This window comes from Genypterus blacodes, unplaced genomic scaffold, assembly GCF_046128005.1.
Source record: "Genypterus blacodes isolate CSIRO-AG114 ecotype Tasmania unplaced genomic scaffold, CSIRO-AGI_Gbla_v1 ptg000216l_1, whole genome shotgun sequence".
Classification (NCBI taxonomy): Eukaryota; Metazoa; Chordata; class Actinopteri; order Ophidiiformes; family Ophidiidae; genus Genypterus; species Genypterus blacodes.
The window spans coordinates 331,873-348,516 of NW_027467015.1; the positions used below are offsets into that span (position 1 = coordinate 331,873).

General features: G+C 48.1%; 1 protein-coding gene across 1 annotated transcript in view; it reads right to left on the minus strand.

The window, feature by feature from the left end:
• rhbdl3 (rhomboid, veinlet-like 3 (Drosophila)) overlaps positions 1-14,232 on the minus strand; it is a 38,735-nt gene extending 24,503 nt beyond the window's left edge. The window contains exons 1-3 of the mRNA XM_076170228.1: positions 14,228-14,232; positions 14,037-14,184; positions 13,441-13,464 (exon numbers count right to left, since the gene is read on the minus strand). Of these exons, the coding sequence (XP_076026343.1) occupies positions 13,441-13,464; positions 14,037-14,184; positions 14,228-14,232 (177 nt within the window). The remainder of the gene's footprint in view (positions 1-13,440; positions 13,465-14,036; positions 14,185-14,227) is intronic.
• Between the last annotated feature and the right edge of the window lie 2,412 nt (positions 14,233-16,644).

Genomic DNA, 16,644 nt, shown 5'->3' on the forward strand with positions numbered 1-16,644 from the left:
ATGATTATGGCAGGATAGGGAGCGGAGCAAATCCACTCGGCTTTGAAGTGTCAGACACAGGAAGAGGAAGAGGAAGAGAGACAAAAGATGAGTACTAATCGCTTCTCTCTGAACAGGTGATGGTGGTTAAGTGTTGGGTGGGGAGTGTGTGTGTGTGGAGGGGGGCGGGGGGGTACACACACACACTACAGCCTCTGAAATTACCATTCTAACAAGTTCAGTGTTGACGTTGACACACGCTAGCTTTTTACCAATTCTTTTATGTGACAAACAAGCTCAGTGGTGTGAAATACTCCTACACACTCCTAACCACCCCCACCGTCACCGGATGAATGATGCGTTATTTAGAACCTCGACTTTGAGTGGAAAGCATATGAGGGAGAATTGAAATCCACACCTTACCATGGGGATTTGAGCTCTTTCAGCAGAGAGATGAAGCCAAACTCTCCATATCCCTCGCAAGTCCAGTCTCATGACAGGTGCACTCAGATTGTTCCTCTTTTGTCTTTGTCCACATTCTCTCCTCTCCTCTCCTCTCCTCTCCTCTCCTCTCCTCTCCTCTCCTCTCCTCTCCTCTCCTCTCCTCTCCTCTCCTCTCCTCTCCTCCCCTCTCCTCTCCTCTCCCCTCCATGATGGCAGATGCATCTCGTCTGCCTCCGGTAATTGCTTTCTTGCACATGCGTGACGTCTAATTTACTCCCTCTGCTCTGCCTCTTGCATTTCTTCCTCCCTCCTCCTCATCATAAAACAGATAAATGCGGCTGACGACTTGCTGCTTACACTGCACCTTCAGGTTGTGCACCTGTTGCACTGTTACACGTCTGATGTTGTTTTATTCAGCTATAAATGGTTACAAATAGGCACTAAACGCTGCAGTGTCGGCTACAATCTATGTATCTTCCAAATGAAATGTCCTCGTAAATCACTGGAACTTTCATTTGCAGATTTTTCTAGACATGAATCCCTCAATAAATTCAGACCATGTAGATTTACCCACCGTCCTGTCACAAGATGGGGTGAGGGGAGGTCTGACACTGTCTGGGATAATCAAGGAACGGCTGTGTCACCTGTCGTGCTTGACAGATTACAAACCCTTGTTCATCTCTCACACACACAAACACACACACGCACACACACACACACACAGGCACACAAGCTCACCCACACTCATCTGAGGCCATTTCAAATTAGCACAGCCCCTCACCGTTTCCTTGCCAACTGGCCTGTAACCAAGCAACGGTGGTGTGTGAAGACGTCTTCAGTGGGAACACGCACACATGCGCGCGCGCACACACACACACACACACACACACACACACACACAGAGGGAGACTGGGTTCGGGTTTGATGTTCACTGTCAGACACAAAAGCATTTGTTTAAATCCCTGCATAACTCAACGCCTGGTTGAACCTGACACACACAGACGTAAGACACATGTGCACAGACACATGAGGACACACACACAGAGACACACACACAGATGCTATTTCATATGCCAACTCTCACCCACCAACAAATTACACCCAAATCCCACCTTCACCAGAGGCGATTCACTTTTACAACCCACTGCTCCTAAACCAGAAGAACCAGATTCTCTCTTTCCTCTTTTAAATATCAGACAGAAACTAAAGTCATTCAGATAGAGATCAAATGTTATAGTACTTAAAGGACATGTTTGGAGTTATCACAATTTCCGGTTGATGTTCCTGTTCCCTCGTTGACAATTTTATTGTCATCTTTATTTAACTCTAAGTGTGAATTAAACAACAATTGCGCCTGAAGCAAAACGTGCTTAGGAAAAAGAATTAGAAAATCTTCCTCCACGACTCCCTGAACACCTGCAGATTAGCAGCGTCACACTGCAATTTAATCCAAATTAAATGTGTCTCGGCAATGTGGCATCGATATGTTAGATCAGCCAGACGCATGTGCCGTGTGTGTGTGTGTGTCCCATCGACCTCTCCACTGATTCCCGACACATCACAGCACCTCGGCTCCCCGGCAGACACTAAGATCTATTACCAAGCGCTGCACGACAGGGCTGCACAGACACACACACACAAGTAGACACAAACAAAACCTCCCTTCCTCGCCTCTGTCTGTCTCAACCCTAAGCATTCATTATCACACACACACACACACACACACACACACACACACACACACACACACACACACACACACACACACACACACACACCCTGCACTGACATTGGACACAATCTATTTCCCTTTTACAAATTCTTTCCTTTAACTTTAACACGGTGAGCCTCTTCCCCTGCAGGCTTGATGGCTGTGCCGTCCCGGTCTGAAACCTTCTGGTCTCTGGGAGAAGACATGCAGCAGTAATATCGTAAGGACATTTCCTTGACAGATGCTGCAATATCAAGCAAAGGACAGTTTTTTTTTTTCACACAGGCTGCACAGGATGCAATGAACTCAAAGCCCTCTAACCTAATCCTGCTGAAGTTTGCTGCTCGGGAGCCTCAAGCAGCCAAGCAGCTCGCTGAAGTGCTGTATGTTGAGATGAAGGCAGAAATGTGGAGGAAGACGTACAAACATGGATGGAATTAATATGATTCAGTGATGTGATGATTGTATACATGAATGGTTTCTTATTTGATCACTCAATCTCATTATGAAACAACGTACTGTTCACATGATAACAGCAGCTTTGGTCAACCAATGGTGAGCAGATGTCACAAATAAAGTAAACGTACAGTATAAACGGTAACAAACACCAGGCAAGTTGCATGTTTAGTCAAGTTTTGATTCTTCGAACTCTCTGAGCAAATGGACGATAACGATGATGCTCGAAGACGGAGCGGATCCAAGATGCAGAGATACTTTATCATTAGAGGCCATAAAACAGAATCAGTAGCTGAACACAGGTGAGGAGGGTAAGATGGAGAATCGGTCCACGGGGAAACATCTGGCAATCTCCTGTGAGTGTGGACCAAGGAAAATAACACTGAGATGGGAGCGCTGCAGTCTGAGTTTGGGATAATGTGATAGCTGTGGATACTGGGACCGGATAGCAAATCCATGTTCAACACCCCCGACCCCACCCTCAACCCAACAAGCTCAATACTGCACCTGATCCCCTAACCTGCAATTACCTGGACCAACAACCAGAACAATGTCGAGCTTCAAATACACACAATCCAATTTAGCCCACAAACAAAGTTGTCTAAAGGTTACAACAACAACAACACTCTAGCTGAGTTTCTTGTGTTAAGCATAAGCGTCAATTGAGAGAGAGAGAGCGAGAGAGAGCGAGAGAGAGCGAGAGAGAGTGTGAGTGAGCGAGCGAGCCCTGTGTTGGCCCCGGGGCGTCTCCAGCAGTCAGAGGCGATTGCAGCAGACAGCCGATCGGCCCCTCAGCATGCTCCCGAGCATGTGTTCAAATAAACACTTTACCCCCTGTCGCTGCTTGTGAAAGGTTTCACACCGGAGAGAAACATGTGTCAAGACATAAGGACGCGCACACATGGACGCGCACACACAAACACACACATCAGGGACAAGTAAGAGATATATCTCTCTCTGTCACACACAAACATACAGCATGGAAGAGGAAGCTTAAGCTATTAACGTCACTCTCCCTGAGACACAAACGCATACACAAGTCATAGTCCTTCTCAAGCGCACACACAGGCACACGCACAGGGACATGCTGCACACACAAAGCGGCGATGGAGTGTCCGTGCAGCTCGGAGTGCGGGGCACAGGCGGGTCAGCGTGGAGACAAAGGCAAGGGAGCGCTGACCTTTTCCCCCCAAACCTCCCATTTACACTGAGGTGAGACCCCCTTATTACCGGCAGGCCGCGCCCCCCATTACACACCCCGCCAGTGCTGCACACACTCACAGCTCCTCTTCACCGGGAGGGGGGGAAAAAGGGCAACAAAAAGAGGGGAGAAACATTTGTTTAACGAGCCGTCCCCGGGCTGTCTTTCTCCCCCATTCAGTCCCTTCATGTGCTCCAGGCGCTGCCCTCAGGTCAACCCCCCCCCCCCCCCTTCCCTCCTACACACACACACACACACCCTCCACCGCTGACGGCATTGCTTCCATTCAGTGTGGAGATTTATGATCTCTAATAGCAGGGAAATGGACCCGAGGCTGGGGCTTCCCCGAGGGGGGCCGACTTATTTTCTTCAAATCTCAAGAAGAAAAGGGGACAATAAGGGTGTGGGGGTGGTGTGTGTGTGTGTGTGTGTGTGTGTGTGTGTGTGTGTGTGTGTGTGTGTGTGTGTGTGTGAAGGGAGCAGTTGATGTGGCCGGTGCTGTCGGAGACATTTTCAAGGTTGCCATCTGGGTCGGGTGCGACCCTTCAAACTGTCTGTCAAATTCCGTCGTGAATCCCTCTGCTTACAGACGGATAAGAAGCTGGGGGGGAGGAGGAGGAGGAGGAGGAGGAGGAGGAGGGGGGATTGTACGAGTGCTGTAAAATATAAAACCATCAGAAGCTAATGTGCCGTTTTACCACCTGTCCACATTTTTGTCTCCCCGTTCATTTTACTAGCAAAAGCTTTCATATATGGACCACAAAGAGGCATTCAGGCGTCTGTCAACTGAGCCGTGGTGGTGTTGGTGGGACCCATGTGGGGACCCCTGCTCCATAATCTTATTCCAATAATCCCGAGAGGTCAGCCAACAAGAAACAACCCCTGCTCCCCTCCGTCTCTGCATGGCCGCCAACGCGGAGGAACCATTTCTTTCAACCTGAGTGGAGAAGAACTGAGGCAGATTTGCACTTTTACGCAGGAGCCATAGGACACTTTCTTTTCATCTTCACTGCACCGAGACGTGAACATTACTGTGCATTAATACAAGCAACACGCAAGCTCGGTTTGAATCCCTTTAAGTCGGCAGAGTTCAGGTACAGAATCAGAAAAAGGCATTGACACAAAGTTTCAAGGATAATGCAAAGAAAATGGAGCTATTTTTCACTTCATAGCCTATTTTACAGCACACACACACACAAACACACACACAGGAGCTGTTACTTTTCCCTCCTAAAGTAAAAAAGAAAGCGTACCTGTGCACCACCTCTAATAAGTGTGAGATATCACAGCCTTGGCAGCTGTTCCCCTGAAGAAGATGGGTTTTATCAGCACGGTGTCCTCCGTGCCAGACCCCGGCAGGCTCCCTGATGAGAACGCTATCTACGGCTCAGGTGAACCCAGCGGCAACGATAAGAACTCAACACATCTCCCCCCCCTTTCAAGTTGTTGAGATTTCAATTAGACGACGCAACACTGTCAAAGGTGCAGAGACACCGGAAAGTCTCAGCGCTGTGAACGAATCCCTCAGCAGAAGAGATCCAAATACAGACGTGATTAACACCAAAAATGCATTGAGGGGAACTCTGGAACTCTTAGTCTCTTTAGCCAGAAATGAAGGTGAGAACAAACACTGTATTTATACTCTTCCATCATTCCTGTTCCAAAGTAGCTGGACAATCACTCCATCAGCTCAGGTACCATAAGGTAAAGGATGTGTGTATTTTGTCGTCGGTGTGGTATTGTGTGGTGTTATGTGTGTGTGTGTGTGTGTGCGCTGCAGTTTCTCCTTGTCACAGTTAAGCCGCTTCAGCACTTCGGCCATGCTGGGTGGCTTTGGCAGCGGTGCCCTGTAAGACGACACGGAGGACGCAAACGGAGACCTGGGTGAAAGCTAAGCACCGTCCCTCACCTTGGGCATCTGCTGACCCTAGACAAGGTCGTCACGGCAACTGTGATATAGCCTGGGGCATCCAGGGACATGCTGTGTGACCAATAAACACTGAGATCTCTGCTTTGTCTCTGGCTAAAGTTAAGTTTGATGAAACCCTCTCCTTTCAGATGAGTAACACTAATGCCACTTACCTTATTTCTACATATTGAACAACCCAAATAAATCCATATAATCCTCCATTATTGGTGGAAATCATGTTAGGCAGGAAGGACGATATCATCTGCAGCAGAATATTCGCAGTAACTTGAGTGTGATCCTGCCAACAGGAAACAAACTCTCTGATCTCTACTTTGATCAAAAAGTGGGACAGCAGGAGACCAGGGAGCCACTTTAGCCTTTAATTTATTGGATTAAGCTTTCGGCGGGCGGACATCAGGCAGTGGAACCTGATGGAGACGGTAATTGCTCTGGGAGAGTTTATTGTGACGATCGCCGGCTCGGATGTCCTAAATTAAGCGAGACGAGGCTTTGTGAAAGTTGTTTTTACTCCCCCCGTCTGGGCTGTCAGGTAAAACGCCTGTGCGGGGCGTTGCAAGAGGAAAAGCAAAACATGTCTTCAATGTCTAGTTAAGGAAATCAAGGCAACAATTGCGGCTGAAAGATGAAAACATTTGTAGCAAAAGGGAGCGATGTAAATCCCTAGGGAGGCGTCGCTGAGCTGAAGTTAAAGCTCTACCTGCAGCTGAGTGAGGAATGTCACCGCCTTTTGCATTATGGAGTGTCTCGCGTTATCTCATCTGCACCAAGATCTACCGTGACTCTACCGACTTCAAGCTCTCTGGAGAATAGACGGGGAGAGAGAAGTCGAGGCGGTTTGTTAGAACTCAGCGTCAGGGACAGCTGAGCACATAGCGAGCACATAGGAAGTGATTTCAAAAGGCCCCGGCAACATAATTTAGAGTTGGGAAAATCCAAGACGGTGTAGTCGGTGTCACAGACGTACAGCAAACATCTGCGCCACCGGTTGGTTTGGCTTTGGTTTGTGGCGGTCGTCAACGTGCCATCTGTCTCAATAAAGACTAAACTGCTCCTCCAAAGGGGAAACGGAGGAGAGCGAAGGAGCCGCCTGAGTTGTACGCGTCCTGCGGAACATTCTCTAATGGGCGCCGCTTGACTGAGGAGGCTGACAGTTAACGCAAGCAGAGATACAGAGATCCACACACACACACACACACGCCTGCGTACAGGTGTCCCACAGAAAACACAGGCTTATTGTAGCTGCGTCAACACTCCACCTGCCAGGCTTCAATGAGGGCCTGTACAGCCTGTGGCACAGGAATGTCTCCCAAAAAATGTGTGTGTGTGCGTGTGTTTGTAGTCTACTCTGTTAATATTCTCCTGTATCGACGCTCTGTGACAAATAACAGACTATTTCCATTTCACCTTCCACAAATACTGAATCATCACACAAAAAACAGAAGACATTCACTAGAGGCAGCAGGACCACATGCCTGTCAAACACACACACACACAGAGAAAGCCCCCCGGGCGTGTGTGTGATGGGCTGTAGTCAGCACCACACTCTGTCAGCAGCTCTGTAACTATAACCTGTGGGAAGGTATCACAGCTTCAGCTATGTGGAATGAACGATCTTTGATCCGCAGAGGATCTGAGTGACAGTGGAACAGGAAGCTGGAGGCGCTTTAACTTCCACCTCCTCTCAACTTCTCCACATTTTTATTGGTTTATCAAAGGTGGCGTTTCAACTGCAGGAATCTTGTCACCAATTCAGGAACTACAACCATTTGTGGATAGAGAATTACAGCTCCTGAACCCCTTTTGATTTACTAAACTGTGAGACAGATGAGGAGGTTCAAGTCTTTCTGTCTTGATGCAGATCAGAGGAGACAGACAGAGATGGACCCTAAAAACTACAGTCTTAACACTACACACACTAATATTGTTGGATGCCAAAACAAACCTGGGACCATTCTGATGGATCCCAGCGACCAGCAGAGACACGCCTCCGTCTCACAAATGAATTCAATACAGACACAAATGAGCCAAGACATCCAATTCTATTAAATGAGAAACACCGTAAACATCGTGATCAAGCACTAATGCAGCATTTTCCCACTGGAGCCCTTCGGTTTTTGTGTCATTGTTACGAGCTGATGAACCGCTCAGTGCTGATGGTAGTGAAGTGTAAACAGAGCTAATGAACAGAGAGGGGAGGAGAGCGCTGTTTAGCAGGCCCAGACTGAGTGACAACAACAAAGACACCTCGCATCTGCAACGTCATCCACTTTCACTCTGATGGTGCATCGGAGGTGTCAGGCGTCATGAGCAGAAAGACCAGAGAGAGAAAGAGAGGGAGGAAGGGAGGGAGAGGGAGAGGGAGAAAGAAAGAGAGAGAGAGAGAGAGAGAGAGAGAGAGAGCGAGCGAGAGAGAGAGAAACAGACAGACAAATTAGGGATACTTTGGCTGGGAGCCTTTTTCAAATCTCACACTAACAGTGGTCATAACAGGCAGCTGGCATGCCAGTTCGCCATCATCACTCACACACACACACCACAAGGAGGGGGGGAGGGAGGGAGGGAGCTAGAGAGGGAGAGAGAGGGAGAGAGAGGGAGAGAGAGAGAGATGCACACATATACAAACTCAGCAAGTGTTATTTGCCTTAACTTGCTCTGCTTGACCTCTAGTAAAATATATATAAGTTATACAAGATTTGGAATGTACAAACACGCACACACACACACGCGCACACACACACACACGCACACACACATCACTGGGCCATTCAGTGTTCTTTTGGCACTTTGATTTTATGCTGCAGGGCTTATGGGGTTGCACACTGTCGCCAATTACAGGTAAAGTGGCACATCTTCTTTTCCAATTTACAGTTCGACAGGAACGGCAGCTATTTTTTCTACCTCCCGGATCAAAATAGAGACTGTTTTCACACTTGGCCAACTGGAACTCTGCCTTTCATTAGGCTGAGCGAGGGAGAGAAGGAGAGAGGGAGAGAGAGAGAGAGAAGGAGATAGAGAGAGGGAGATAGAGAGAGGAGCTGGGTAAGATGAGCTGTGATCAAATCTCTCGCTGAATATGTCTGAGGCTGTTATTTCGTCACCAAAAACACAGTGAAGGTACTTTTTTCAGATCCTAAATCAAAGACAACACACTCCATATCACTCCAAACTGCTCGTCTCGGCTGCTGTCAATCAGCGGCGCGGTGTCGGATGAGCAGGTCAGCAGACTGTGACCTCGCCATCTGTGTCTGCGTCAACAGCAATTAGGATGGCAAGTCCATCACAAGAGCATGAATATGCATGTACGTGACGGGAGGGGAACACACACACACACACACACACACATACACACACACACGCCATGAATGAAGGGCAGCAGGAAAAGGATAATGGATTAATTAATACACTTTAATTAGATAATGAAAGGGACAGAAAGGTGGTTGTGGTATATGAGTAATGAATCGTTTTCGCAACAGTTGACCTCTTTGAATTTGGAAAAGTGAGTACAGATATGAGTGCCGACCCTTACATGTAAGACAGAGAACACCCGGGCCTGCTGGTGTTTATATAGAGGTAATGCGGATGGGGCGGAGTGATGTAAAGCATCCCTACATGCATCACTATGCACAGACCAGGGCTGATCCTTAAGGTTGGGCGGCGGAGCGTCTCACTTACACGTTTACTTAACAAAACAGAGACGCGGCGAAGCTACCAGCTGTGTGGCGGAAGATGAGGCGAGACGACAGGCTTCTGATAACGCACCTCCCCCCACCCCCTCGCTCTTTCTTCTTCTCCATTAGCTCCACAGCTTCTGAATGTCTAAATAACAAGCTCATTGAAACGCTGCACGGAAACGGGGCGAGCACGACGAGCGCCGGGAACAGGTGGCGTCCCCGCCATCGAGTATCTGCTTGTTTTAATTAATGATACGAGCTGAGCGATTAGACCAGACCATACCTCACTGCCAATACCTAAGGAAGAATTAATGGGACCATAGTTAGAAATCCTCCACTGCATCGTTCTGCATCCTCACTCCTATTGCATGTGGATGTATGTTGAAGATCTGTCTCGTCTCTACACAACAAAACTCGCTATCAAATGTAAACCAGAAGACAGCAGGACATCCAAGTGCTTCCGAGACAAGTGCAAGACACAGGACTTAAGACCTGGCGTTCCCGAACAAGCACCCAAAAGCTGCCAACTGCCAACCTCAACAACGAAGTTTGAGTGGAATAATGCAGGATGTAACACAAACACCAGCTTTGCTTTCATTCGGTCATAAGCCATCGAATCTCCGAATCTGTCATTTCTTCAAATAACTTCCGTTGCCGACACACTGAGGGTACTGTAAGGAGCACAGGCTCGCTCACTCCCGGCAACCTACTCTCACACGAGTCTATCCAGGAATGTTACAGAACCCTGAGGAGGACAATTGAAGTTGTTTTGTGTTCTGCGTCATGTGTGCGTTGTCACAAATCGCAGTCCCACACAACAGCAAGAACCTTTCCTGACCAGACTTGCGTGTGTGAAAGGAGCTTGTGTTTCGCCCACAACGGGATACAATAAGTCCCTCTGCCTCCATGACATTCCACACCAATTAAAGAGACTTTCATTTGAGCGTTTTGGGATCAGAAAGTCTCAGCGGTGCATTCAGGGGCTTCTGTATACCACCAAGCATGAGTTAAGTGAGAACACTTGCATGGAGAGCATGCAGCTATGTGATAGCGTTTCATCGTAAAGCCCCTGTGGGCGCACGCCTGGAGCACTTCAACATGCAAGTGGGAGCTAGACACAAAGGGAACTGTGCACATGCATTGTCATAGTCACACACACACACACACACACACACACACACACACACACACGGGCCACGTAATGCATGTGTACAGGGACATTCTGGGTTACACTGCTATTGTGCAGAAGTGTCAGTACCATCGTGTCTCTACAAGCACTGCATCTACTCTGACATGAAGCAGGCTCCTGTCTGTGCACCTGGGGGACTTCCACACTCAGGCTTTTACAAGCACTGGGACATTCCCAGTCACCTCAGCTTGTCAGCGCCTAGGATGTTGCCCTTCACAACTCATGTTGTACACAATCAATCACAGAGCCGGGGGACGGTGGGAAGAAAAGGACTTCTAGATTTCACGTTCCACTGGTGGAACACGAGGAGCCAAACGGTGAGATAAGAGGGAAGGATTCCTCTGTAACTTAATGTGGCTCTAGTCTCTGGGATGCACAAGGCTGTTTGGTATGATTTGCAGTCTTCCTAAAACATGCCAAATACATTTTCGCAGACTAAATCCTAAGCAAAGCAAAGTCCAACCACAAATCCTCAGAAATCCTCCACAAAAACAACACAAAGGCAAATGTTAGTGTGTCAGACTTTAAAACACACAGCAGAGCTTCTCTTTAGATGTCACGTCTATTGTGTGTGAGCAGACTAAATGATTGCGGTCTTTCTGGGTTTGTCCATGTGTGTCTAAAGGACAAACTGAGACCAGAGACGCCACCGCCGCAGCTGCTGCTGCTGCTGCTGCTGCTGCTGCTCTAACAGCTTCTCTTCTGCTTCATTAGACATCCCTGCCCCGTCTCCGCGTTCAATCCTCGTGTTTGTTTCAGGGACGGGGAACATGAATCAAAGCGTTCCGAGGTTTACTCTCTTCCTTCCTGCACGGAGACGAGGAAAGCACTTAAACGGCAACAAAATCCTCTCCAGGGACGGCAGAGAGGAGCGAACGGAGCGACGCAGTGTTTTGATGCCGGGACCCGATGGATCTGAAACCCAGAAATTGATAGCTGTATGTAAGTCCACATGGGAGGCCTGTAAAAAAGCTAAATGTGACGGCAGAGGGTTAGAGTGTTACAGCTCAGCCCGAGTGTCTTTAAAGAAGCTGGAGGAGAGCCATCATCCAAACAAAGAAGGGATAAGAGTGAGAAGATGATGCTCCTGTGTAAACATCCCCGCCGCCACGGAGAGAACAGAACGTGCTCTGTGTTTGACGTGGCAGATGTGGCAGAACTGATTAACAAAGGAGATGCACATCATGGTCTTTCACCCCTGGATGTTTGGGTTTGCAGCTGCATTAGGTTGGATTTACGATATAAAACTGGAATTATGAGCAAGAGAAGCAAAAGCCCAGACTTTGCTCTTTGTTTTTCAACATGCATTTATCTTTTTTGTCTTTTCTCCTGGTATAAAAATCCATCTATGCCATCTTCCTCCGACGCCTCAGAGAAGCGGGGGGTCACCGAGGTCAGCCCCTTGACAAATGGAGCAAATCATTGTGAGGAGGAAGGAGGGAAGGAGAATAAAGGAGTGAAAGGACATTTGTTGCTGCTAGACCAGGCAGCGACCTCACCATTTGGGACAGACGCAGCGTTTCTGCTCTGAAGTCCACTTGAGGAAATACAAAGCAGGGCCGCACGTATACAGACGCTGGATTAGAGGCCTACTTAATGCCTTTCCATAGAGAATGCTCCATCACACACACACACACACACACACACCTCCTAACCCTCGATCCCACAGGACCTCGGCCTTTGCTCAAAGAGTGAGCCTGACACGAGCCTCTGACTCAACCCCGAAACATCACACACACACACACACAGCAGAAAAAGCAAGGGGGCCCCCAGATGGACAGGTGCTGAGGCAGCCCCGCCGAGTTGTGACTGTGGATGCATAAATGCATGCGTGTGTGTGTGTGGGTGGGCGGGGTGTGTGTGGTCATAGGGGAACCCGTTTGCCGTCTGTCAGTTCATCCTGCTGCCAGTGTGATCAGACAGTCTCTGTTTCTTTTCTCCTGGGGTTTCTTGGCCGTATCACTGTGTGTGTGTGTGTGTGTGTGTGTGTATCTGTAAGTGTATGTGTGTGTATGTGTGTGTATGTGTGTCATGTGTGTGTGTGTTCACATGTGGTTCTTACAAGACCATTCTGACTGATACACCAGTGCCTCCCAGTATAATGTATCACCCTAATTGCATTATGGGGGTCAGTGTCACGGGGCGACACACCCAAAGCCCCACCCCCCCACCCCCCTTCCCTTTCTTGGACTCTCTCTCTCTTAGGTGTTACAGTGTGATTATAACTCAGCAGGGGAAGGATTTAAAGCTGCACCAGCCAAAAAGCCAAAACTTTAATCTAGAAGCACATTTGCATAATCAGCCTAAGTTACAGTGCAGACTGTGCTATCTGAGACCCTGTAGACACAGACACACACACACACACACACACACACACACACACACACACACACACACACACACACACACACACGCACACACACACCACATGTCAGATCTTTTGCCAGTGTGATTTATATATGAAGAGTCACAGATCAGAGGCAGACACCATGTTGTGTGTGAGTTTACTGTCACACTTCATGATTTCTGGCCCTCTGGTGCAGCTTTAACCATATTGTTTAGTGTTACAGCATAATTAGAACATCAAGGTCATGATACATGGGCAACATTTGTCACTGTGCCACCTAGAATAACTATAAATACTCTCTATATTGACTTTATCTCACTGCGTAGTCAATTTTCTGCAGGTTCCATATTACAACTAAAGATAAGAGCAACAAACCATAAAGTGTGTGTCCAAACAGCCCCCATGTGTCACGACCTTTGAAAAGGACACGACTGCGCTGAGCAGCACTGCACCACCAGGAGCAAACATGCACTGAGGGAGGAGATGTAAAGGGCCTGAGCGGCGGTACATACCTTGTCGAACAGAGACTTCCATTGCTGAGGCGGAGGAGAGGAAGAAGAGGGGAAAAGAGCAAAGGAAGGAAGGAAGAAGTGAGTGAGTGCGGCGTGGAGCGGAGTGTGGAAAAGGAGAAGTCAGTCAGGTGATGTGGAGGCCCAGCAGGCTGAGAGCACCTGTTTGGAGATGATGATGAATCTGGAGCAGAGAGCTTCTCCTCTCTCTGTGAGCCTTAATTGCAGCCTTGCACTCACACCCTGTTATTATCTGATCATTGCGGTCAATGAGCCTCGGAGAAAGATAATAGGGCAGCAAAGTGTAGATCATTACGTGTGCTGGTTCTCTTATAATGGGCTACCTGAAAGTCTGTGTGTGTGTGTGTGTGTGTGTGTGTGTGTGTGGAGGGGGTTGGGATTTTCTAATGTCTCTCTTTGAAGCTAAGGAGCCTCTAATAATCTTAGTCTCTTAAGCAAGAACTCAATTCCAGGATAATCATTGCTCAATAACACTTTGAAGTATTTGAATCTCCAGTCTACGTTTCAATGCTCAAAACAGCGTGCGTGTGTGTGTGTGCGTGTGTGTGTGTGTGTGTGTGTGTGTGTGTCGCGCTCACCTCCTCCGGGGCCACGGGCAGCACCACGGTGCTCTCCAGGACCTCGATCTCGTCCCCCTCCGCGTTGGCCGCCACCGCCGGAGAGGAGTTCACCGGCGCGTCCCGGCTTCTTCCGCCCGTCATCCTCCGGGCTGCTCTTCTCCAGCGACTGTTTAAATTCTCAGGAGCGATTCCACATAGTTCACACTTACTCCATGGTGCTCCCTGTGTGCGTCAGAGGGAGAGAACGCAGGCAGAGAGCATCTCCCCCTCAAAGCTAGAAGGTTGTTGGTTCTTTTAGGGAATCTGATCAGTGCGTTGAATCAATAAGAAGCGTCTCCTCCAGTTATTCCAAACGCCGTTCCCTCGTACACACACGGCCAACAAATGCTCGACCGCAGAGGGGAAAGTTACACTTTATAGTTGTGGGCTGCGAACCGAACCCCCTTTTGTGGCGTCACGGCGCATCGTCGCTCTTGGAGAAATGGCAGATGTTTGCGGGGCTGGAGGGGATCCCGCGTTGTCCCTGTGGTGCTTGTGACGCTGGGGAGCGAGTCTCACTTTGAGGGATGCGACGAATAAGCAGCGGAGCGCGGATCCATCTGAAAAGAAAGAATGACATCATCAAATTCTGACAGCAACGCAGATGTTCAAAGCCGGAGGCCATGGTTCGTCTGGTCAAAGTGTTAAACTGTGCGGGCGCGAACACATGGCGGAGGGAAAGTCCGGGAGAGAGCGAGATTTTGTGGTGCGTCACGATACCTGGCAGGCTGCGTGTGTGTGTTTGAGTGCGTGTGTGCGGCGCAGCGGTCTGGTTGCTCCGTGTCGAGTCCCGCCAGGAAGCGACGGAGGAGAGAGACAGACGGGGATGCGACTCCGCACTCCAGGGGGGGATAGGAGGGAGGGAGGGATGGTCGAGCTCTAGGAGACACCGGAGCTCCGTATGCGTCCGTCCCTCAGGCACAGAGAGAGAGAGAGAGAGAGAGAGAGAGAGAGAGAGAGCGAGAGAGAGAGAGAGAGAGAGCGAGAGCGAGAGAGAGAGAGAGAGAGAGAGAGAGACCCCTGTGAGCGAGCCTCCCTCACACACACACTCACACTCTTTATAAACAAAGAATTGGATATTAAAGTATTATTTCTATTTTAGTATTAGATTTCTAAATTAAACTCCATACCGATGTCAGAGGGTCAGTTTCCTCTTTTGCAGCAACTGTTTGGCAAGCGTGGACCCAAGGCAAGTTAGGACCAGTATAAGGACAGTATAAGAGTCCTTTAAATCAACTTGATATGTGATATTTTATCTATAATTTGCAAAAAATATTACGGGTGGCTCACACTTGACCTGGAAAGCCAGAACAGTGAATCAACCTGTTGACAAACCTTTCTGTATGTGGATCAAACCAAATATACACAGTCCAAAAACTAGAGCTCCTAAATTGCAGTCGATCGATCAATCATCAATCGTTAAATTAAGATTTTGTTGTTGGTTTGGTCCCTATATTTAAAGGCATTTTGGTGGAAGGTTCCAATCCTGTGTTTTAATTCTGGTGGTGGGACGTCTTTGCAAAGAAGTTGTTGGTATTCAATATCTCCAGAGGCTGAGGAAAGGAGGAGAGGAGAGGAGAGGAGAGGAGAGGAGAGGAGAGGAGAGGAGATGAGATGAGATGAGATGAGATGAGATGAGATGAGATGAGATGAGATGAGATGAGATGAGATGAGATGAGATGAGATGAGATGAGATGAGATGAGATGAGATGAGAGGAGAGGAGAGGAGAGGAGAGGAGAGGAGAGGAGAGGAGAGGAGAGGAGAGGAGAGGAGAGGAGATGAGAGGAGATGAGATGAGATGAGATGAGATGAGATGAGATGAGATGAGATGAGATGAGATGAGATGAGATGAGATGAGATGAGGAAGGGCAACATTTTGTTAGTCAGGGAAACAAAACAATAATATTTAGTTGAAAGGAAAAGCTCAAAACAACCCCATCCCTGATCACATTTACAGTTGTGATCATGTTAAATGTATGAGAATAACAGCAGTGGGGGGGGGGATGTGTGTACTTAATAATAGTTTAGAGAATATACTGGATGGCTCTGCTGTTTATTATCCATAAACACACACACACAGGTGTTGTTTCTGATGTTTCTCGAGTGTGTGTTTGTTCTAAACTCTGTAACAGGAATATGCTCGGAAAGTGTTTTTCCCCCCTTGCAGCACATTTACAGGACAGTGTGAACCCGACACCACTCACCTCTGTCACACTGGAGATATTGCTTTTGATGTTTAGAGTTTTTTGTAATTTATCGGCTGCTTCCATTCCTGTACTTTATGTTTTGGTACATCCTCATATTCTCCTGACGTACTCAACTCCTGTTTCCCAAAGTACAAGCTGGAATTGATCCTTTTGTGAAGAATATAATTACTGGGGAGTTTGAATGAATGCTTTTTGGGATCCTGTATCGGAATTTATGGCTGTAATGACTCTGTTTCTCAAAAGTGGCAGTTCGAATGGCAGAAAGAGCAGAATCAAGTTCTTTAACAGAGCGGTATTGTCCTTTAGGGGCTCGAAAATGAAGGGAGTGTCCAAGCTTGTAAATCCCAGGTTGTCTTAGGGGGTATTTTAGAGCCCCCTG